The 23,484-nt window shown below is 35.3% G+C and overlaps 1 protein-coding gene across 1 annotated transcript; it reads left to right on the top strand.

The window, feature by feature from the left end:
• The first annotated feature begins 36 nt into the window (after positions 1-36).
• On the top strand, positions 37-22,873 carry scinlb (scinderin like b). Its single transcript, XM_067362312.1, has 17 exons — positions 37-180; positions 5,312-5,497; positions 8,768-8,922; positions 9,274-9,435; positions 11,043-11,192; positions 11,597-11,686; positions 13,198-13,330; positions 13,736-13,824; positions 15,161-15,376; positions 16,270-16,403; positions 16,508-16,598; positions 18,451-18,621; positions 18,699-18,873; positions 18,958-19,073; positions 19,158-19,235; positions 20,659-20,719; positions 21,882-22,873. The coding sequence occupies exons 2-17, from the start codon at positions 5,317-5,319 to the stop codon at positions 22,040-22,042; spliced, it is 2,163 nt and encodes a 720-aa protein (XP_067218413.1). The 5' UTR covers positions 37-180; positions 5,312-5,316; the 3' UTR covers positions 22,043-22,873.
• Positions 22,874-23,484: the final 611 nt, after the last annotated feature.

Raw genomic sequence — 23,484 nt, forward strand, 5'->3', positions numbered from 1 at the left:
TCTAGGTAAACTGACATTCGGTTTTGTTGGAAGATTGCCCTTGTTCTTCTCACACGCCCCTGTTACACAGACACTCCCTCTAGTTAAATCGCGGATTCGGAAAAAGATATTCTACACTTTGTCTATCCACACATCGCCGTTTCTCGTGCACTGATAGCTTTCTGCCTCTATCACAATCTCGTAAGTCGTTTTCATTATTCTGTTTTAACGTCATATTTCTCTCTCTGCAAAAGGAAAGACTAAATGAATGAGTGTTTTTTTTTTCTTTTCTTGAAGCAATGTAGTTGCTTATAGAACTGTGGTAGTATAGCTTATAAATGTTACTGTGTGCATATACACATAGTAAGTCAAAGTTTGCGAAATATGTTATCCAGATGTGAATGAGGTTTATTGCACGTCACGTTTCCCCCTTTATGAGACAAAGTCCAGTTTACTGTAGTAGTAAGTGTTGTGCACGATTTTTCTTTTCTGCGCAGAAAAGTGACATGCTTTGAAAACTGTAAAGTACAACAGAGAAGGAAGAAAGAAAAAAAATCTTTGCAGCATTTGTAGTTATGTAATCTCATAAACGCATGTTACACTGAAAAAAGTGAAACTACTGTGTTGTTCATTTAAAGTGCATTTTTACATTGGACTAAGTGAAAATCATGGTTTCTGGTTTAAACCTGTTTTTTTCAGTTTGCCTTAAAGCAAATAACGAAGCCCCTAGAAAAAATTAAAAACAACAATTTGACTTAAGTAGTATTTTTACTTTAAACCAGATGTTTTCATGTCACGTGACCACATGACGTCACATCATCTAACTGCTCGCGCCACCAGCCAGCATTTTGCCATCCGCCATTATCGCTTCGAGTCTGAAGACGGTCCGTTGCCCAGGAAATCTTTTTAGACAAGGTAAGCATTCGAAAATGTGTTATTTTAACGAAAATAAGTGTTTTTCATTCACATTTATGGTTAGTGGCAGGATGGACAATTAGGTTATTTCTTTACAGACAACTGTGTTTGTGCACATGTTAGCTAAAGCTAGCCAAACCAAACCATGCTATCGCAATACGCATGTTGCCTCAGTGTGACAAATACAAGGTTAATTTAATTTTTATTTCACTGTGATGTGAGGAAAATATAATTGTAATTTAGTGTGATAAGGCTCGTTTGTCTCTAACAAAGTTAGTGCTCGAATAAACTACAACAGCTTTCTCACATACACTGCAGCCGTCAAATAATCTAACGTTGGTTAAACATTGACCGCGGGAGCTGTAACGTTATATGAGACGTTAATTGTAATGTCGGAATCAGTTAATGTTCGTTTGAGCCTATTTGTGTATAGAGTCGGTAATTGTTTTTTTTTTTTTTTTAAACGGAAAACAATTATTCGGATTTCACATAGGCAAACGGCTGAAGCGGTGCCAGTTGTTGGAGGTGCGTTTCCCAAAAACATTGTTACATCGTCCAACTAACATCGCAAGTTCTGTCGTTACTAACTTAGTTAAATGATTCTGTGTTTCCCGAAACCATAGTTCAAACGAACATTCACAAAAAGCATCGCAAACTTGTGTGGTTGGAACGACAGCTTTCTTGTTTTTTACGACATATGGACTTAATCATTATCTTGAGCAAAATAAGCAAGCTCTCATTAAGTACAATGTATATCTTTTATTTTGAATATATACAAATGTCATTTACATATTTTAGTTTGTCAAGAGATTTTAAGCACCGTTTTTGAAGAGTGCGCATGTGTGTACGTGCTCTTTACGCAAGTAACGTTAAGAGATTAAATCTGGAAAGCAAAATGACTAAGAAAAAATGAAAGTTATTAATAAAACTTACTGAATTAGAAAATGAGTTCTGATTGACAAGGAAGAATTCATATTCCATTGTTTCTCCTGTCAGCATAATGCAGTTTAGTACAATATCACTACAAAAGTAGGGACTAATTAATAATTACAGTCTAGTGATTATGGATAGTGCTAATTGCCCCAACAAAAAACTAAGATGTGAAATCTCAACTTTTCCTTTGTTTTACAGGTTGGATTTTGTTCCCTGGAAATTCCAGAATTTTGCCCTAATTGCTGAATTTGGTGAGTACCAATGTAAACATCTGTGAACATTATTTTTATGTTGTAAATAGGAATCACTAACACTAGAGAATAGCTTTTAAATGACCACAGAGTAGTGTCGTCACGGTACAAAAATTCCAGTAGTCGGTACCGATACCATGAAAATTTTATGGTTCTCGGTACCAATTTCGGTACCACAGTAAAATTTATTGGAACTATTTTACTATTTTATATAGCCTATTTTAAAAACATTAAATATGATTTGGATTGTGTGTGTATATAGGCTACCTCAATTAAATAAATTTTGAAATATAAAAATAAATAAATAAATAATTAAATGCTCAAACATCCATTGTGTACTGTTGAAAAAAACAGCATATGCTGGTAAGGTAGGTTTTAAAGCTGTATGCTGGTCAAACGCTGGTCCTAAACTGGTCTTGCTGGTCCATACTAGTCCTAAGCTGGTCCTGGACCAGCATAAACCAGCTCAAACCACCATACCAGCTTCAAAACCTACTTTACCAGCATATGCTCGTTTTTTCAACAGGGGTAAAAGACGAATTTGTGAATATGAATTTAAATTTGTTTAAAATAAACACATTAACAACTCTATTTTGACAATTCTGGTTAAAAAAAAACTGCTAAGACAGCATAAGGCCTTATCAATTTGACTTAAACAAATATTCAGAATTTACTAAATAATATTGACTGTGAAATTTCTTTTCTTTTTTTTAACCAGAATTGTCAAAAGACAGTGTTGTTAATCATTTAATTTGTGAATATGAATTTAATGTAAGTTAAGCAGACCAATTTTGTACTGCAACTAATATTATTGTTTTCTTGTTTTGACTAGATCCTTTTGGATGGGCAGACATGGCAGTCAAAAGGCCAGCCAAGTTGCGTGTTATTCTGAATCCTGATGACACCAGGAAGCTAGTTTTGCCTGGTGGAATTCCAGAGTCAATGGAGCAGCTTATGGATGAAGTTAGGAAAGTGTGTGGGTTAAATGGCAATTTCAGACTGCAGTACCAAGACAGAGATTTTGGAGATGCACTAGTGAACTTGACATCTACTGTGGAACTTGAGGATTTGACAACTGTCAAGGTCATCCCAATATTTGATGTTAGATGTTTTATTGTGCTTTATTGTGTGTAGTCTAAGTGTGAAGCTCTAAATATTGGAGAAATTTGGATACAGGATGTTTTATTGTGTTAGATCTTGTATTCAAAAACCTTTTTAAAACCATTTTATTTTAATGTTTTTTCCATCTATTGTTGATAAAGGCTAGTCTAACTGGCAGCAAAAGTCATTTGGCTTTATTTATTTTTATTTTTGTATGTTTTTATTATTTTTTATTTTTTGACTGAGAAACTGATGCATATTTTAAAGACATCACAATAAACAGGTCTATTGAAGAGAATAATCATGTCTTTATTTAAGTAACATTTTGTCTTGTGACTAAAGAGAATAAATTGATTTAGGTGTTATTAAAAATCTAGTTTGTACTGAATCAGAAATTTAACTTGAGTAAACTTAATAAAATTCCTTGTAACAAAATTACAGCAATTTTTTTAGTTTAGTCCAAAGTAAAAATTATACTTGGATGTTACGGTAAAAAGTAAGTTTTTCCAAAGTAAACATTTTAAGCTGTACTAAAGTAAAAATAATGATTTGGTCTCCATAAAAACCAATATTTTAACTTTGTTTCAATGTATTTTTTTTACCTTGGGCTGAAGAACTATTTTGATTGATATTAAAATAAAATTTAAAGTTTTAACCAAATTAAAAATATAGTTTGAGAAAAACTAATAAATTTAGCTGTAACAAATTACAGCAATTTTTTTAAGTTGGTCCAAAGTATCATTTTTTTCAGTGTACTGTTACACTTCATGCATATGCAGCTGCTTGTCATTTAGTTGCATTTGATCGTTTATTCTGGTTATAGCCTAGGAACATTGTCGACTTTTACTTTTATTATGTTTTAATTACATTCAAAGTGATAGTAAATACATTTATAAAGTTACAAAATAATAATATAAATATAAAATGTATAAATAATATAAATAATGCAGAGAAATTCTGTTTTTAACTTTCTATTAATCAAAGAATCCTGATAAAAGTATCATTTTTTGCACAAAAATATCTAGTAAGACAACTGTTGTCAACATTGATGATAATCAGAAATGTTTCATGAGCAGAAAATCAGCATATTAGAATGATTTCTGAAGAATCATACAACGCTGAAGACTGGAATAATGATGCTGAAAATTCAGATTTGCCATCAATGGAATAAATTCAATTTTAATAACTATATATTAAAATATAAAACAGCTGTTTTAAATTTTCATAATATTTCACAAAAAAAAAAAAATCTGTATTTTTGATCAAATATAAAGCCTTGGTAAGCATAAGAGACTTCTATCAAAAACATAAAAAAATCTTGTTGATTTGGTTAATAAAACAGGTTGAACTAATAACATAATGAGAAGCACTCAGAGAGCCATTTACATCTGCTGCAGGAAATATGTTAACATGTACATTTGCATGTAATGTGGTTTTTGTGCTTCAACTCCATGTCCTAGATGTATACTATTTCAAATCAAGACCAAAAGCAAAAGAAAACCCATAAGCGTTAGCTGTAGATGGGAGGCTTTTTATTTCATATACTAGCATGAAAACCATTTACTATCAACATGACTGAAGAATCCTAAAACATTATATAAAAAGCATATCACCTTGTTAAATGTTTAGATTCGTTTCTGAGGGATATGTTGACTCTTTAGTCAGTTCAGTTCAGGCAGCGCCTATGTCAAGTTTATCACCTTGATCATGTGTTGCTCTCCCTTATCAGCTGTTTATGGTAGTCAACAACACTGACTAAGGTGCTCTTTTCAAAGGCTCAAAGTCTTATCTATCCTGTCACACAGACACAGAGGTGCGATGTATGGTGCATTGCATTTGCATCTGAATTTTTGCATGTGAGTAAATGATGTAGACACATAGTCGCCATACTTTGCTAGATTGCATATTTTATGGGAGTCTGTGATTCCAGAATCAGAGATGTCAGAAGATTTGGACGTCATATATTTCTGAGGCACTAACCAGAGCTTTCTGAGAGGAACAAATACTTCTTATTTCCCTAAAGCCTATTTCTCTTCTCCTTTGCCTACACGCTTGATGTTTCTCATTTTTAGCAGTATCATGTAATGCTCTGAAACGACTTCCAAACCTTTTATCTTCTGCTTCCCCTTCAGTCACTATGGTGTCCCATAAGGAGTTTGAGACTGCAGGAAAGGCTCCTGGTCTCCAGGTATGGCGCATTGAGAACATGGACCTGAAGCCAGTGCCTAAGAACCTCTATGGCAACTTCTTTACGGGTGACGCCTACCTCCTGCTGTACACCACCACCGCACCCTCGTACTATATACACATGTGGATGGGTAAGTGACACACCTAGTGATCGAGTTAGAAGTATCATTGGTGCCTGGAACAGCATATTTTCAGAACTAAATGTTGATGCATTTTACCAATGGATGTAATATAATATATTTTCTCACACATGGTGGACCTCATATTTCTTAATTTGCTTAATTTAGATGAGGAAGGATGTGGTTTGTTTGTCATCTTTACAGTTTTAATGTCACTCTATTTTTAAGAAAGTGACTTTTGTGTAAGCTGTGCTTCATGCATTGCTAAATGGACCTTTTTGCCTGCTAATGTGACAGTACCTTTACGCCAGTATGGTGGCAAGTGATTGTCTTTTACAATGAGTTTTTGAAGCATTCATTTAGTCGATTCAACAACACTGTTTCTTGCAGGAACAAAACAAGTCTTTATGAATAAGTCATTGAATCATTCATCCAACCTGTTAATTTAACAATACTGATTCTTTCAGGAATGAAACAATGAGTGTCTTTATGAATGAGTCATTGAATCATTTACTCAAATATTTTGTTCAAAAACAATGATTCATGTAGGAACTGTGTGATGTGCGGAGATGCACAAAGGTTTGGAACTATTTTCTGCTAGTTTTACTCACTGCAGAGTCAAATGACATCCAGCTTCACCTCTGTGGACCTATTGGATGGTGCTTGACCTAATTACCTATTAATTACTCATTAATTACTATTAATTACTCACCCTCATGTTGTTCCAAACCTGTAAAACTTTCATTCATCTTCAGAACACAACTGAAGATATTTTTGATGAAATCTGAGAGCTTTCTGTCCTCCATAGACAGCTAACAACTGTAACTTTTGACGCTTCAAAAAGTTCGTAAAGAGATCGGAATACTAATTCATATGAATTGACTGGTTTGGTCCAAATTTTCTGAAGAGACTTGATCGCTTTTTATGTTGAACAAATTTAATCTAGGCTTTTACTCACACATAAACATTGATCAGCGAACATAAACAGAAACTCAACCGAACCTGAATGACGTGCAAAAACAAACCTCTTCCGGAAGCTCAAATGTGTTGCGTAACAGAAAGCTCTCCAATTTCATTTGTGTTCCGAAGATGAACAAAAGTCTTACAGGTTTGGAACGACATGAGGGTGAGTAATAAATGACAGAATTTTCATTTTTGGGTGAACTAACCCTTTAAAACTGAGCTGCCATTCGCACGTATAACACATTTTTGTATTCCACTGAATTGTTTATCTATGTAAACAAGGCCTAGATAGACATCTTTGACCGTTGCGCTCACAGAATGTCTATTTCAGCATCTTTCAAATGATATGCCGTTCTAAAATAAAGCTAAAAGAAGTTCAACTTTTTTTTTTATTCCACTGCCCTGCATCTTTTGATTTTGCATTTTCACATGCAAAAAAAAAAAGCATTCTGTGTGAATTGGCCACCAGGCAACTTACAATTCAGACAGTATTGCCAGTTATTTTTGCTCAGAAAATGAGAGACTGCTCGCTGCAGTGACAAGGGGTGAGGCTTGACATCCAGCTCTCTTTGATGTAATGGGTGGAGCTTGAAGGTCCAACCATGCCCCAACCCTACCCATAACCCCATTCCTAAACCTAATAAAGTTAATAACTGCTCAGAATGTTCATATGGCAGTAAGCTGACTCATGAGTTCCCTCATTAACTCATTAAGATAGAAAGTGCATTATGAAAGTGCTATTACTTACTTAAGACAATCCCTCCTACCCCTGAGGAGAAATTTGTTAGACCAAGTTCAAATAGCATACCTTAGGAAGGTAGTCACTTTGAGGTTATTTAGTCACCTAAAGATTACAGCGTGCCTTCACTTGTTTGTGTGCCAGTGCATCAAATGTTTAATTCTAGAGACTGATCAGTGAAGAACTGTTTTTGTCCCACCCAGTGGTTTAAACTTGCTTGTTGTGCTCGCAGGCATGCACCAAACCATAGACAAATCATCTCAGATATTTGACTGGAGCTGTAGTGTGAGAAGAAAAGGTTTATTTGAGGACACAGAGTGGAAAAACTCATAATATGCACCATGTGGCCTCTTTGGGGTTTCCATTTGGTTCTTATTTTACCAAAAACAGATACACTGCACAAGCTGCTTGGCAACTGAGCTCAGTTATAGTGTTCCTGTAAGATGTAGGACATTTTTTTCACTGACAGAAGCATCTAATAAGGCTTAAAAACATGTTTCATCTTTTGTATGCTGCTTTTGGGCCAAAGTTGAATAATGTTCATGATAAAGAAGCGGGAAGATCTTTTAAAAGTAGTGAAAGATCAAGTTTAAAACTTAGTTTAATGATTTAATAAGAAAAAAAATCTTTACAAATTGAATATATATATACAAATACAATGTATTATTAATTCATAAATATCATTAGTTTTTGGGGAGATGCACCATATTTTACAAGGAAAATTTCAAGGATATTTTACAACCTGAACTAACCTTGACTTGTCAAAAAAGGGCCAAATTATTTGATAATTTAAGACTTTTTTTAATTTTAAAACTTAAAAATAGTTTTCAGTCATTAAAATAAAGATTAACTAAAATAAAATATAAATATTTAATGAAAAACTTAAATGAAATTTGCCATGGCAACTTACTGCAATAAAATAAGTTAAAGTTTACTAAACAAGTTTAAGTACTTAAAATACTAAAACTAAAAATAAATAAATAAATAAAATAAAAACAAATAGAAATAAACTATGAGTGTGACAACTAAAGAAAAACTAAAACTAACAAAAATGGCAAAAGTTTTAAAATTTAAAATTAAAATGAACATATAAAAAATCTAATTCAAAATATTAATAAAAATAATAATAGAATAGTATATAAATAATAATACAAAAATAACATTGTGACACTGTGAGTCCTCTTTATGATATCATTTCCTGTTTTATGCTTTTTTCCTGCACATTCCGCGTGTTTGTTGGTCACACCAAAAGTGTTTTAAATATTAATAAACAGTAAAGCAGTTTTGTTGAAATATTTTTTATTCTGACAAATAATAATATGATAAAAATATAATGGTATAAGATGTCAATAGGATTTCTATAGGATTTATTTTCAAGAATTTCATACTTTATTGAAGTTTCTTTTTCATTATGACATCAGCACAGTTGTATCACCCTAAAGTTTTTGATTGTATGTCTCCCAAAAAATATCAAAATGAATTTTAATTCATAGAAAAATTAAAAATGCTCATCAACAAGACAGCAGAAACAAACAACCCTTTCCCACTAATTCTCCTGTGTTGATTTCCGTCTCTTTCAGGGAATGAGTGTTCTCAAGATGAAAGTGGAGCCGCGGCTATCTTCGCCACACAGCTGGATGACTTTCTCGGAGGCGGTCCCGTTCAGTTCCGTGAGGTCCAAAACAACGAGTCGCTCACCTTCGTGGGCTACTTCAAGTCTGGCATCAAGTATAAGGTAAAAACTCAGCTTTGTATTAATGAAAATGGCCCTTCTCAGAAGCAGAGTTCATTATTAACTTGCAGTGAGAATGCAAAATTTGCCTTCCTGCTGGCTTTGCTTTGTAGAAGCACCAGGGTAGAGTCAATTATGGCTATGAAACATCCATTACTCTTTAGTCAAGCCACATTCTTTCCATTATATTCAGCAATTTGTTTAGCTTAGTAAGTTTGCTTGGCTCTTTGAGAAGCACTCTGCAGAGTGGTTTGCATTTAGTTCTTTGCTTGTGTTTTAGCCGTCTATTTTGGCAGTTATCCCAGTATGGTTTTATGTAATGGAACGAGTGAACTGTCTTTCCTGACTCCTCAGCAAGGTGGGGTTGCCTCCGGCTTCCAGCACGTGGTGACCAATGATGTGGATGTTAAGCGTCTGCTGCACATCAAGGGCAGGAGGGCCATCAGAGCCACTGAGGTGGAGATGTCCTGGAGCAGCTTCAACAAAGGAGACTGCTTTATTGTAGACCTGGGGAAGGTACGGATATATGAACCTGACCTGACCACACTGGAAAACATTTCATTTTATTTATATACTTTCCTGCAACAATTAGAGATGCATTAGATACAATTAGAGATTAATTACATATAACATAGCATGACACTTATCAATATTTGCAAAGAAAAAAACAAATCAAAGGCTATTATTATTGTGACAGATAGGAAAGCTGCTAAAAGGTGCAATATGTAATATTTTGCAGTAAAATATCCAAAAACCACTAGGCCAGTGTTATTTTGTTCACTTGAGTACTTGCAATATCCCAAATGTTTCCAACTATTTGTAAATCATGAGAAAATTGCAATTTTAACCAAGGCCTGTCAATTGCATCATACCTGCGTTATCCTCAGTTTACACATTTTAATAGACAAGGGAACAACTGTTTTGATATATTTATAGACAGAAAACGAATTATTGTTATATAGCTCAACACGTTTACTTTTATTGTTTAAATCTCATTTTCTTGATTTTTTACCACGAGTACCACGCTTTACCTTGCCTCAGAGAAAAACACTGTTTTGTGAAGTAGCTAACATAGTATAATCAGATGCAGCTTTATTTTTATTAACAGTAATACATAATTTTCTCCATCATACAATACATTTTAAAATTAATTGCATGCCATTTATCAACAAAAGACATCTGATATTCTAAAATCAATCTATTTTACTGCAATGTCCAACAGTGTTTCACAGCAGCCGCCGAGCGAACGCACAGAGTAACGCTATAACATCATTTTTAACACAGTCAAATGTATCTAATAATAAACAGAGCTGCGTTACCTCATACTCATGACCGGAAAAGCAGAAGCGGCACCGGCGACTGTGTCATAATAAAAGTTCCGCTGCTCGTGAGGCGTGTGTTGCGCAATCGCTCCAGCGACCTCATTCAGCTCCCACAACACTTTGCTTCATACTACAGTAACGTTAATAATCTCATCCATGAACATGAGTTCTTCTCGACTCCAATTCCTATTTTTTTGCACCGTCCGTTGAGGTGAAGACCACATGTCCCAAGATTCTGCTATCAAACTTGCCCTCATCAAGCTACGCATTTGTTTTGAATAGGCCTCTAGCGACCTCTAGCAGACAAAATTATTACATGTTGTACCTTTAAATATATAGTGACTTTAGAAGTCAATAAAATCGATTCTGAACTGCCGAAACCAGTCTCACTTCCTGTTACATACCTACGTAACAACGTAACAATTTTGCATAAGGCCAGCCCTTCTGGTCTTCATTGGCTGCCCATGAAATAAGTCTACTTTGAGCCACAAACACTGTAGCTGTAGATGAGGCCTGGAAGAGTTTGGTTTGTGTTGTCGTCATGTTGAGAAGATGTTTTCTGCACTGCGAAAGCAAATCCACTTTGATGCACTTTACAAAGGACGGGGACTCGGGCTGGAATTGATACGGAAAACTGACGCCATATATTCACCGTCACTCTTTATCAGTTTAATGCATCCTAGCTCAATAAAAGTATTATTTCTTTCTTTTAATATAAAATCTTACTGACCCCTAACATTTGAATTGTAGTGTTTTTATTTTAAGTGAGTTATTTTAAAGACTTCTCTCATTTTTTGTTAGGATATTTATCAGTGGTGCGGCAGCGACTGCAATCGTTTTGAGCGTCTGAAGGCCTCCCAGTTGGCCATCGATATCCGGGATAATGAGAGGAACGGCAGGGCCAAGCTGATCATGGTGGAGGACGGGGCTGAACCAGAGGCTCTGACTCAAGTGAGTGAAAGATATGAGTAGAAATCCACTTCAAAATCACTCTCATTTTATTAGTTTGTGTTTGCTGGTGAAGTTCAAAATGTTCAAATCTGACACTACCAAAAAATGCCTGCCTTTAAAAAATATATGCAGTGTTACATTTCCATGGATGCTGAATGAACATATATATGGACACCATCAGCCAGGCCTGACGTAAAGCTTGGCACAATGGCTTGCTTGTTTGTGTTCTGGCACTGGCTTGTGTATTTTGCTAATGAGAATGCATGTGTTTAATGAAAGAGGAAGAGTTTTGCATGCCAAATATTCAGTCTGCTGTCAGGTCATTCAGCACAGGGTTGAATGGTAGGACCACATAAGGCCCCACTGTGCACATATGGGCCCTAATCCTGTATTTCCTCCCGCAGGTTCTTGGGCCCAAATCCAGCATCAGCCCTGCAACTCCAGACGACGAGGAAGTGGAAAAGTCCAACAAGAAGAAGGGAGCATTGTACATGGTAATAAATGCTGCATCCAAATTTGTATGCAATAGTATGCAAAATTAGAATTAGTGTGTCCCAAATTGAAGTGTGTTGAATTGAGATGGTACCCAGATGGTTTACTATTTCCGGTATTGACCACAGCCCATTGTATGTTGGAAAAGGTTTTGATTAGAACTACAAAACTACAAACATGGTGAATGCGCCAGACCAATGGTTAAAGGGTTAGTTCACCCGAAAAGGAAAATTCTGTCATTAATTACTCACCCTCATGTCCTTCCAAACACGTAAAACTTTCGTTCATCTTCAGAACACAAATGAAGATATTTTTGTTGAAATCCGATGGCTCCGTGAGGCCTCCATAGGGAGCAATGACATTTCCTCTCTCAAGATCCATAAAGGTACTAAAAACATATTTAAATCGGTTCATGTGAGTACAGTGGTTCAATATTAATATTATAAATCGACGAGAATATTTTTGGAGCGCCAAAAAAACTAAATAACGACTTATTTAGTGATGGCTGATTTCAAAACACTGCTTCAGGAAGCATCGGAGCACAATGAATCAGTGTATCGAATCATGATTCGGATTGCGTGTCAAACTGCCAACGGCTGAAATCATGTGACTTTGGTGCTCCGAACAGCAGATTCGATACACTGATTCATCTGTGCTCTGATGCTTCCTGAAGCAGTGTTTTGAAATCGGCCATCACTAAATAAGTCATTATTTTGTTTTTTTGGCGCTCCAAAAATATTCTCATCGCTTTATAATATTAATATGAACCACTGTACTCACATGAACCGATTTAAATATGTTTTTACTACCTTTATGGATCTTGAGAGAGGAAATGTCATTGCTCCCTATGGAGGCCTCACAGAGCTATCGGATTTCAACTAAAATATCTTAATTTGTGTTCCGAAGATTAACGAAGGTCTTACAGGTGTAGAACGGCATGAGGGTAAGTAATAAATGACAGACTTTTCATTTTTGGGTGAACTAACCCTTTAACTTTTAAATGCATCGTTGCGTAAACATGATTCTCCACAAGAAAGACCCACAATGAGCAGATCAATGTGCTACTACATTTCCCTCCAATATAGTAAGAAATGAATTGAAATGAATTGTGGAAGATGTGACAAGATGATTGACAGGGCAGTTTAAACAGTAACAGGATGCATGTAACTACACGACAAAGCTTGTCTACTCTTCTGCCACACTCAAAATTATGTTCTTTTTCAGTTTTACTTCACAAAAAGAGTACATACTTTTAGGGCATAGTATAAGTAGGTGAATAGGTAAGACTCTTATCTCTACTTATATTTTAGCTCATTAGTACATATTAATTTTCTTAATTATTTATGTCGACTGTTTTACATTTACACAGCTGACAGCTGTAAAGCCTAAAATGCTGCCTACATCATTCAATCAAAGACAAAACGTTGTGTTTCTCATTATTTATATATTTTTTAAGAGTTCATCACCTTTATTTACCTCTTTTCAATTCATGTGGTTTATATTGTTATTGTAGATCTCAGATGCCTCTGGCTCCATGAAAACATCTGTTGTTGCCCAGACCAGCCCGTTCAAGCAGGAGATGCTCTCCCTCGAAGAGTGTTACATCCTGGACAATGGAGTAGATAAGAATGTGTTTGTATGGAAAGGTGTGTCCTCTCAATAACTAAAATCAACATGAAATCGAAATCAAACCTATTTTCTTGATTAATAAACATTCCTGGTCTTATTGTGTATCGTTCATCGGTGCACATTATTCCAAAGAAAACAAGTGAATCAATATGAAATAACATGCATTGGCTCTGAAACAACTTTCCTTTTCATCTGATGTCATCTAGACAAACTATTAATTAATGTTGTCCAACAGCCAATAGTATGAATCCGTTTTGACATTTGAATGTGCCTTGAATCTTATATCTTATTATAGAAATGTCACACTAATACCTTCTTTGTGTGTTGTTTCCCACTGTCATGCAAAGGCCCTTTGTTTAAATGTGCCACAAATTTTTCATAAAGACGAAAGAGCTTTTTTAACGGATGACCTTTCCCAACAGGGCCGAATGCAAACACATCTGAACGCAAAGCAGCTATGAAAACAGCAGAGCAGTTCATTAAAGAGAAGAACTACTCTAGTAAAACACAGGTACATACACATAATGAGCATTTTAAACACACACACACACACACACACACATGTTTGTTTTTGTGAATTGTGGGGACTTTCCATAGACTTCAATGCATTTTACACTGAACAAACTGTACATTCTATCCCCCTACCCTGCCCCTACCCCTAAACCTAACCCTCACAGGAAACTGTGCAAACTTTTACTTTTTCACAAAAACTCATTCTATATGATTTATAAACCCATTTACATTGTGGGGACCGCTGGCTGGTCCCCACGATGTAGGTGAACTCAGGTTTATATTACATCATGGGGACATTTGGTCCCCACAATGTAATATAAACAAAAGCACACACACACACACACACACAGCTAACATTTTTATAGTAAGGACTCACTTGTTTAACATGCATTAACTAACATGAACTCACAAAGAGAAATATTTTTTTACAGCATTTATTACCTTTGTTAGTCGATTTTAAACATGTCAGTAAATGTGGAAATTAACATTAACTAAGATCAATAAATGCTGTACAAGTATTGTTTATTGTTTTATCTAATGAAGTTAATTAAAGGGTTAGTTCACCCAAAAATGAAAATTCTGTCATTTATTACTCACCCTCATGCCGTTCCACACCCGTAAGTTCATCTTCGGAACACAAATTAAGATATTTTAGTTGAAATCCGATGACTCAGTGAGGCCTCCATTGGGGGCAATGACATTTCCTCTCTCAAGATCCATAAAGGTACTAAAAACATATTTAAATCGGTTCATGTGATTGGTTCAATATTAATATTATACAGCGACGAGAATATTTTTGGTGCGCCAAAAAAACGAAATAACGACTTATTTAGTGATGGCCGATTTCAAAAACCTGCTTCATGAAGCATCGGAGCATTATGAATCAGTGTGTCGAATCATGTTTCAGATCGCGTGTCAAACAGCCAAACTGCTGAAATCACGTGACTTTGGCGTTCCGAACTGCAGATTCGATACACTGATGCATTTATGATCCGATGCTTCTGACGCATTGTTTTGAAATCGGTCATCACTAAATAAGTCGTTATTTTGTTTTTTTGGCGCTCCAAAAATATTCTCGTCGCTTTATAATATTAATATTGAACCACTGTACTCACATGAACCGATTTAAATATGTTTTAGTACCTTTATGGATCTTGAGAGAGGAAATGTCATTACTTCCAATGGAGGCCTCACGGAGCCATCAGATTTCAACTAAAATATCTTACTTTGTGTTCCGAAGATTAACAATTTTTTTTTTTTTTTTTTGATGGTTGTATATGTAAAGAGCTAATGTTTGATTACTGATGCTGTACATTCAATGCTTGGTGCTGTAGATCCAGGTGCTGCCTGCAGGGGGCGAGACTACCCTGTTCAAGCAGTTCTTCTCTAACTGGAAAGACAAGGACCAAACCACTGGCCCTACCAAGGCCTACACCATAGGCAAAATAGCCCATGTGGAGCAGATTCCTTTCGATGCCTCAAGCCTCCATAACAACAAGGCTATGGCAGCCCAGCACAACATGGTTGATGATGGTTCTGGAAAAGTCCAGGTAAATTTCATTTTGGCCATCAAACTCTCTCACACTGACTACCATTCAAATGTTTGGGGCTGTTAAGATTTTTTATTAAAGAAATTAAGACTTTTATTCAGCAAGAATGCATTACATTGTTCAAAAAAGACAGTAAAGATATTTATAATTTAAAAATTTCCATTTAAAATAAATGCTTTTGAGCTTTCTATTCATCAAAGAAACTTGAAAAATGTTTTATCGTGGTTTCCATAGAATTATTATAATGATTTTTGAAGGATTACGTGACACTGAAGACTGGAGTAATGATGCTGAAAATTCAGCTTTGCCATCACAAGAAAAAAATTACATTTTTAAATATATTAAAATAGAAAACAGTCATTTTAAATTGTAATAATATTTCACAATCTGACTGTTTTTACTGTATTTTTAATCAAGTAATTGCAGCCTTGGTGAGCATAAGAGACTTAAAATGCAAACTTTTAAACGGTAGTCTAAATAGAGTTGATTAACATGTTTAAGGCCTACTATAATTTTAGATCTATACCATTTAACAAATTCTAACAAAACAAAAAAGTAAAAAATCATAATAAAGTGTCCACCCAAAGATCTTTGCAAGCTTTTAATGTAAACTATTATAGAATCAAATGACCTTTTCGGCACGTAGGCCGCTTTTTCATTTTAGTCTTTTCCACATCACTTACATCAGTGAGAATCCAAATATTAGTCTTATAATGCAGTTTAAACCATATTCTAAATTTAAGTTCCTCTCAATGCAAAAATAAAATTTTTACTTACATTTGGCGCTTAATGAAGAGTTAATGTTGCTGCTTATATGTATAAAGGGGAGATCAAGTTCAATCAATGTTCTTTAATCAGTTTGTCATTAACACACTCATGTTTGTCTGAGTCAGATCTGGCGTGTGGAGGGAGGGGATCGTGTCCCGGTGGATCCCTCTACCTACGGTCAGTTCTTCGGGGGAGACTGTTACCTGATCCTCTACAGTTACAAACAGGGAAGCAGGGAGCAGCATCTCATCTACACCTGGTAAGTCCATAACATGTTTATAGTGTTTTATGGCATATTATCTATTCTGTTTGTGACAAATGATTAGAGTGTCATCGTATTGTATGTGTGACGTTGTGTTGCAGGCAGGGGCTGAAGTGCACTCAGGACGAGCTGGCAGCTTCTGCCTTCCTTACTGTCCAGCTGGACGACTCTATGGGAGGAGCTCCAGTTCAGGTGGGAATAATCAGTTTGTGGACGAAAACAGCATTTTGAAAAGTTCCAATATGTTAAGCACTAACAATTCATATTATAACTAATATTGTAGTGTTTTTGGCCAACATGGTTACATGTTTGATTAGTTGCAGTCCACATAAGAGAGAACCATACAATCAGATTTTTGCATACTTTAGTGTCTTACACTCTTATTCAAAAATGTTGGGTTGGTAAGATGATTTTGAAAGAAGTCTCTTATGCTCACCAAGGCATTTATTTGCATTTATTTGATCAAAAATACAATAAAAAACGTAATGTTGTAAATTGCCATAACAGTTTAAAATAACTGTTTTCTATTTTAATACATTTTAAAATGTAATTTATTCCTGTGATGGTAAAGCTGAATTTTCAGCATCATTACTTCAGTCTTCAGTGTCACATGATCCTTCAGAAATCATTCTAATATGATGATTTGCTGCTCAAGAAACATTTCTTATTATTAGTGTTGAAAACAGTTGTGCACAATTTCTTTTCAGGGTTTTTGAATAATAGAAGTTTAATAAAAGAACAGCATTTATCTCTTTATTATAAACATTATAAATGTCTTTACTGTCACTTTTAATCAATTTAATGTATCCTTGCTGAATAAAAGTATTAATTTCTTTAATTTAAAAAAAATCCCAAACTTTGAACGGTAGTGTATAATGTTACGTATAATGTTAGCTTTCTATTTCAGATAAATGCTGTTCTTTTGAACTTTCTATTAATCAAATAATCCTGAAAATTTTTTACACAACTGTTTCCAACACTGATAATAATAATAATAAATGTTTATTGAGCAGCAAATCAGCATATTTCTGAAGGATCATGTGACACTAAAGACTGGAGTAATGATGCTGAAAATTCAACTTTGCCACCACAGAAATAAATTACATTTTAAAATATATTCAAATTGAAAACAGTTATTTTAAATTGTAAAAATACATTTCACAATATTACTGTTTTTGCTGTATTTTGGATCAAATAAATGCAGCCTTGATGAACATGAGAGATTTCTTTTAAAAACATTACAAAAAACTTACCGATCTAAAACTTTTGAACAGTAGTGTATGTCTATCCCTCACAGCCCCTCAAAAAAAATTCAATGATTTGAAATTTGCTGTATTTTTGATGGTAACCACCAGGGTGCGATCTTGATCAGAAGAGCCATTAAAGGATTAGTTCACTTTAAAATGAAAATAAGATTTACTCACCCTCAAGCCATCCTTGGTGTATATGACTTTCTTCTTTCTGATGAACACAATCGGAGTTATATTAATAAATATCTTGAGGCATCCAAGCTTTATAATGGCAGTGAACGATACCAATGAGTATGAAGCTCGAGTGCATCCATCCATTATACACGCACCCCACACGGCTCCAGGGGGATAATAAAGGCCTTCTGAATCGAAGCGATGCGTTTGTGTAAGGAAAAATATCCATATTTAACAAGTTATAAAGTAAAATATCTAGCTTCCGCCAGACCGCCTTTCATATTGAACCTTTGAAGAAAGTGTAACGCTCTTGCAGTTCAAAATGCATACACTACATCTTGCACCTTTCATTCTCAAATTATGAAAAAAAAGCATAGCTGATGCAACATCAGGATACTTATTAATGTAACTCCAATTGTGTTCATAAGAAAAAAGTCATATACACCTAGGATGGCTTGAGGGTGAGTAAATCTTGGGGGATAATTTTCATTTTAAAGTGAACTAATCCTTTAAATATAATACTCTCAACCTACATAGTTAGTCTGTTATGACATTTATCAATTGTAGTCATCATTAAAAAGATGCTAAAACAATTTTATCCATCTGAATACATTGCTCAGGTGCGAGTGACACAGGGTCAGGAACCCCCCCACCTGATGAGTCTGTTCAAAGGCAAACCTATGATCATTCATAGTGGAGGCACGTCCCGCAAGGATGGCCAGACCAAGGCAGGCAGCACGCGTCTCTTCCACATCCGACAGAGCTCTTCTAGAGCCACACGCGCTGTAGAGGTCAGTCACAGTCTGGACGCTGTCATACATATAGTATGATTCTTCTCATTAATCACTGCATTTGTCTTTCATTATAGGTTGAACCATCTGCATCCAACTTAAACACCAATGACGTGTTTGTGCTGAAGTCGCCAGATTCTGTGTTTGTGTGGAAAGGAGCAGGTGCCAGCGAGGAAGAAATGGTCGCTGCTAAGTACGTCGTGAGTGTGCTGGATAAAAAATCCACTGATGTGGCTGAGGGTAAAGAACCAGGTGAGAGTCCGCCATGTTTTTTTTTGTGTGAGGTGCAGTATGTGATCCTGATTTAACTCCTTTCTTATGTAACTCTCTCTTCAGCTGGATTCTGGTCAGCTTTGGGTGGGAAGAAGGAATACCAAACCTCTCCAACTCTAAGAAATATGGTCAAACCACCACGTCTGTTCGGATGCTCCAATAAGACGGGTCGGCTAGTGGTAAGTAAGAGTCACAGAACCACACAGGCTGCTGATTGTGAATGTGATAAAGTCATGTATGGAATATCTTGTGCTTTCTCTCAGGTTGAGGAAGTACCTGGAGACTTTTCTCAGTCAGACTTGGCTACCGATGATGTCATGTTGCTTGACACCTGGGATCAGGTGAGTTAATGCCTATGTTGGGGATTTTAAAGTGTGATTTCTAGACCTGTAAAAGGCATGAAAAATAAGGACATCTTAAAGGATTAGTTCACTTTCAAAAAAAGTTTTCCTGATAATTTAATCACCTCCATGTCATCCAAGATGTTCATGTCTTTCTTTCTTCAGTTGAAAAGAAATTAAGGTTTTTGATGAAAACATTCCAGGATTATTCTCCTTATAGTGGACTTCAATGGCCTCCAGACAGTTGAAGGTCAAAATTACAGTTTCAGTGCAGCTTCAAAGGGCTTTAAACGATACCAGACAGGGAATAAGGGTCTTATCTAGCAAAACGATCTGTCATTTTTGAAAAAATGTGCTTTATATGCTTTATAAACACAAATGATCACCTTGCACGTGCTTCCGCTTTCTGTATTCTTCAAAAAGCTTACGCTGTATGTCCTACGCCTTCCCTATTCTACTTACGGAAGGAACGCAGTGCCAGTTCTGTTTTTTTCGTAAGTAGAATAGGGAAGGCGTAGGACATACAGCGTAAGCTTTTTGAAGAATACGAAAGTGCGGTTTTGGTGGAAACAGTTGGAAGGCAATCATTTGTGTTTATAAAGCATATATAGTTGTATTTTTTTCGAAAATGACTGATAGTTTCTCTAGATAAGACCCTTATTCCTCGTCTGGTATCATTTAAAGTCTTTTGAAGCTGCACTGAAAATGTAATTTGGATCTTCAACCGTCAAGTCCATTGAAGTCCACTATAAGGAGGATAATCCTGGAATGTTTTCATCAAAAACCTTAATTTCTTTTCAACTGAAGAAAGAAGGACATGGACATCTTGGATGACATGGGGGTGAGTAAATTATCAGGAAATTTTATTTGAAAATGAACTAATCCTTTAAAAGTTATGAAATTTCTTTAATATAATTTTTTTTCTCTGTTGTTGAAATTGCTGACAAATGACCATAGTTATGAGTTAAAAATAATTTTAAAAAGCTTATTCTGTAATCACAAACTTATAGTTGAAACGTCATGTTAATTAACAAATTTAATATAATTATTTTTGTCCTAGTTTGTGTATATTTAAAAGTTTAAAGATCAAAAAACAAATAAGATCCACACATGAAAAATCAGTAGGCCATAATTTTTTATCTTTGAGCTATTTTTGGACCTCTGCACCACCAGAAATTTATGTATTTAATTTATCTGGACTTGTGTCTGGTGCTATGCTTTTCCAGTCTCTCTAATTAAAAGTTTGAAAATAAGTCACTACAGCTGAAATATTTTAGTCTACATGGGGGTCTTCAAATGTTGTCTTGGATAATGAGGGGCCTTGGAGTCAAAAGGTTGAGAACCACTAGTTTAGACTGGCTCTACTTGTACATATGTAGTTAACGTAACGCTTATAATGTTAAAAAACTGCTGCTCTTTCTAGATCTTTCTTTGGATTGGTAATGAAGCCAATGAGGTTGAAAAAACTGAGTCACCAAAAATAGGTGAGTGACATGTTAACTAAATAATTTTTCATGATAAAACATTGAATTTTAGGTTTTCTGTCTTTGCCAGAGCAGAATCACTCACATTATCCTCCATCATAAAACATATATTTCCGGTCCTTGATGCTGATTGTTCAGTACAGAATTCCAGTCATGTTCCACTCAACAGCATGTTCTCTTAAAGGGACAGTTCACCCAAAAATGAAAATTCTGTCATCATATACTCACCCTCGTGTTGTTGCAAACCCTTAAGACTTTTATCTTTGAAACACAAATGAAGATATTTTTTAATAAAATCTGAGCCAGTTGTATACTCTCCACTGACAGGTATGCAACTACCACTTTGACGCTTCAAAAATTCATAAAGAGATCATAAAACTAATCCATATGAATTCAGTGGTTTAGTCAAAATTTTCTGAAGAGACATGATCGTTTTATATGATGAACAGATTCAATTTTAAGCTCAACCGAACCTGCTTGATGCGTGAGAACAAACCTCATTGGTTCTTGCGAAAGCTCAAACGTGCTGGTAGAACACAAGAATGAACCTCATTGGTTCTCGCACATCAAGCAAACATGCTTGAGCTTCTGTTTATCATAACTGATGTGTGCATTGATGAAGGTTTATATGTGAATAAAAGCCTAAATTAAATCTGTTTAGTGTTTAAATCAATCGAATCTCTTCAGAAAATTTTGACTAAACCGCTCATTTCATATGGATTAGTTTTACAATCTCTTTATGAACTTCTGAATTGTCAGAGTGGTAGGAACAGAAAGCTCTCAGAAAAGATCTTTTCATCAAAAAGATATTCATTTGTGTTCCGAAGATGAACGGAAGTTTTACGGGTTTGGAATGACATGAGGGTGAGTAATTAATGACAGAATTTTCATTTTTGGGTTAACTTCTATAGTTTGTTTATAGCCTAATTTTAGCTTTTTACTTCTGGCTATTGTATTTAGGCTTCAAAATTCAGTATAGTTGTGTTTATTTGTGAAGATTATTCTAATGAACAAAACTTGTAAAAATGATTTTTTTTTTGTTGATCACAAAGCTTATTTTTCTGCTATAATCCAATAGCCAATGGGAAAATGCTATTGGCTTTTTGTCAAGGGAACAAAAATACTGTACATTTCAGCCTATAATGATGTTCTCTGTCTATAGCCAAAGATTATGTGGACTCTGATCCTTCTGGACGTCGTGGGCTGGCCATCACAACCATAAAGCAGGGGGCTGAGCCCCCAACCTTCACGGGCTGGTTCCAGGCTTGGGATCCTAAAATGTGGGACACTGACCCTCTGGAGAGAATCCGAGCTTCCTTTTAAACCCAGAACTGTTCTCTCTTCTTTTCATTATACAAACACTTCCTGTTCCTGTGCCATAAATTGCAACTTTCCCAGATTTTACACAATTTAAAGACTGTTGAAATGCCCATCTCACTTAAAGGTGCACATAGTAATTTTCTTTTTGGTTTACATTGTGTTGGCCAGTTTGGCAGTGGCCTTAGACTGCAATTAGTTTTTAGTAACTGATGCCCTTGTACAAAATGTTTGATCACAGTCAGCCATGATTCATTTATTCAATGAGTAAAACAGTCCATTAAAAGGTGAAGTTTTGAGATAAAGTGAGTAGTATTTGGCTGTTGATGTGATCTCAACACATCTGTCCTCATGAGGCAACCCATTCCATGTAAAACGAAAACAGCTTATTTAGTACTACTGATTATTTTAACTATAACCAAAAGTACTGTAAAAAGTAATAATAAAAAAAAGTTTATAATGAGGGAAAATTACCTATTGCACCTTTAAGGCTGACAGATTACATAGTTTTATTGAACCTAGTCTATTAAAATGGATTTTGTGAATGTTTAGCTGTCTTCAACCAGAATCAGCTATCACAATAGACGAAAACCTGCCAAAATGATTAGCACTCGTAATAGTTGGATTAGAGTTACACTATTTTACCCTTGTTATTTTGATGAAAGTATTTTGACTATTTATTTCTGGTTGGCACTGCAATTATGACCTCCTAATGTGTCAACGTGTATTAAAAATGTGAGGAAAAATTCTTTTAAACTTTTTTTTTAACACACAAGCCATTGATATATTTTCAGCTTGTTCTTTGTGTCCAACTTTAATAAATTCTGAGAAGAAGAATTTACTGTATTGTATATTTACTGGATATGACATGGACGCACAAAACCATAATATACACAGATGAACCAAAACATTATGACCACCTGCCTAATATGCTTTCGGTCCTCCTCGTGCTGCAAAAACAGCACCGACTTGCCAAAGCATGTACTCTACAAGAAGCCAGGTGTCCTGTGGTATCTGGCACCAAGATATTAGCAGCAGGTTCTCAAGGTTGTGAGGTGGAGCTGCCGTGGATTGAACTTGTTGATCCGGCACATCCCACAGGTGCTCAATTGGATTGAGATCTGGGGAATTTAGAGTATCATTAAAATTTTGTGTGACTTGTGCCACACTAGACTTTCTGTTGGACCGTTCAGATCTTTATTCCTGTCCATTTTTCCAGCCTCCGCAACACGTTGATTACAAGAACTTATTGTTTGCTTACAATCTAATCTACCCAGACATAAATATGTGGCCTTGTTAGGAACATTTGTTTTCTATTTTAATATTATTTCACAATATTACTGTTTTAATGAATTTTCAATCAAATAAATGTAGTCTTGGTAAGCATAAGAGACCTTCTAAAATATTGAAAAGTGATACCAACCCCAAACTTTTGAATGGTTGTGTAT

This window comes from Chanodichthys erythropterus, chromosome 16, assembly GCF_024489055.1.
Source record: "Chanodichthys erythropterus isolate Z2021 chromosome 16, ASM2448905v1, whole genome shotgun sequence".
NCBI classification, from domain to species: domain Eukaryota; kingdom Metazoa; phylum Chordata; class Actinopteri; order Cypriniformes; family Xenocyprididae; genus Chanodichthys; species Chanodichthys erythropterus.

Bases quoted from the DNA above. Each gene is read 5' to 3' on its own strand.
- scinlb (XM_067362312.1), top strand. From the start codon at position 5,317: ATGGTGTCCCATAAGGAGTTTGAGACTGCAGGAAAGGCTCCTGGTCTC. The intron at 18,874-18,957 runs GTGAGAGTCCGC...CTCTCTCTTCAG, and splicing joins GGCTGAGGGTAAAGAACCAG to CTGGATTCTGGTCAGCTTTG. The intron at 19,074-19,157 runs GTAAGTAAGAGT...GCTTTCTCTCAG, and splicing joins ATAAGACGGGTCGGCTAGTG to GTTGAGGAAGTACCTGGAGA.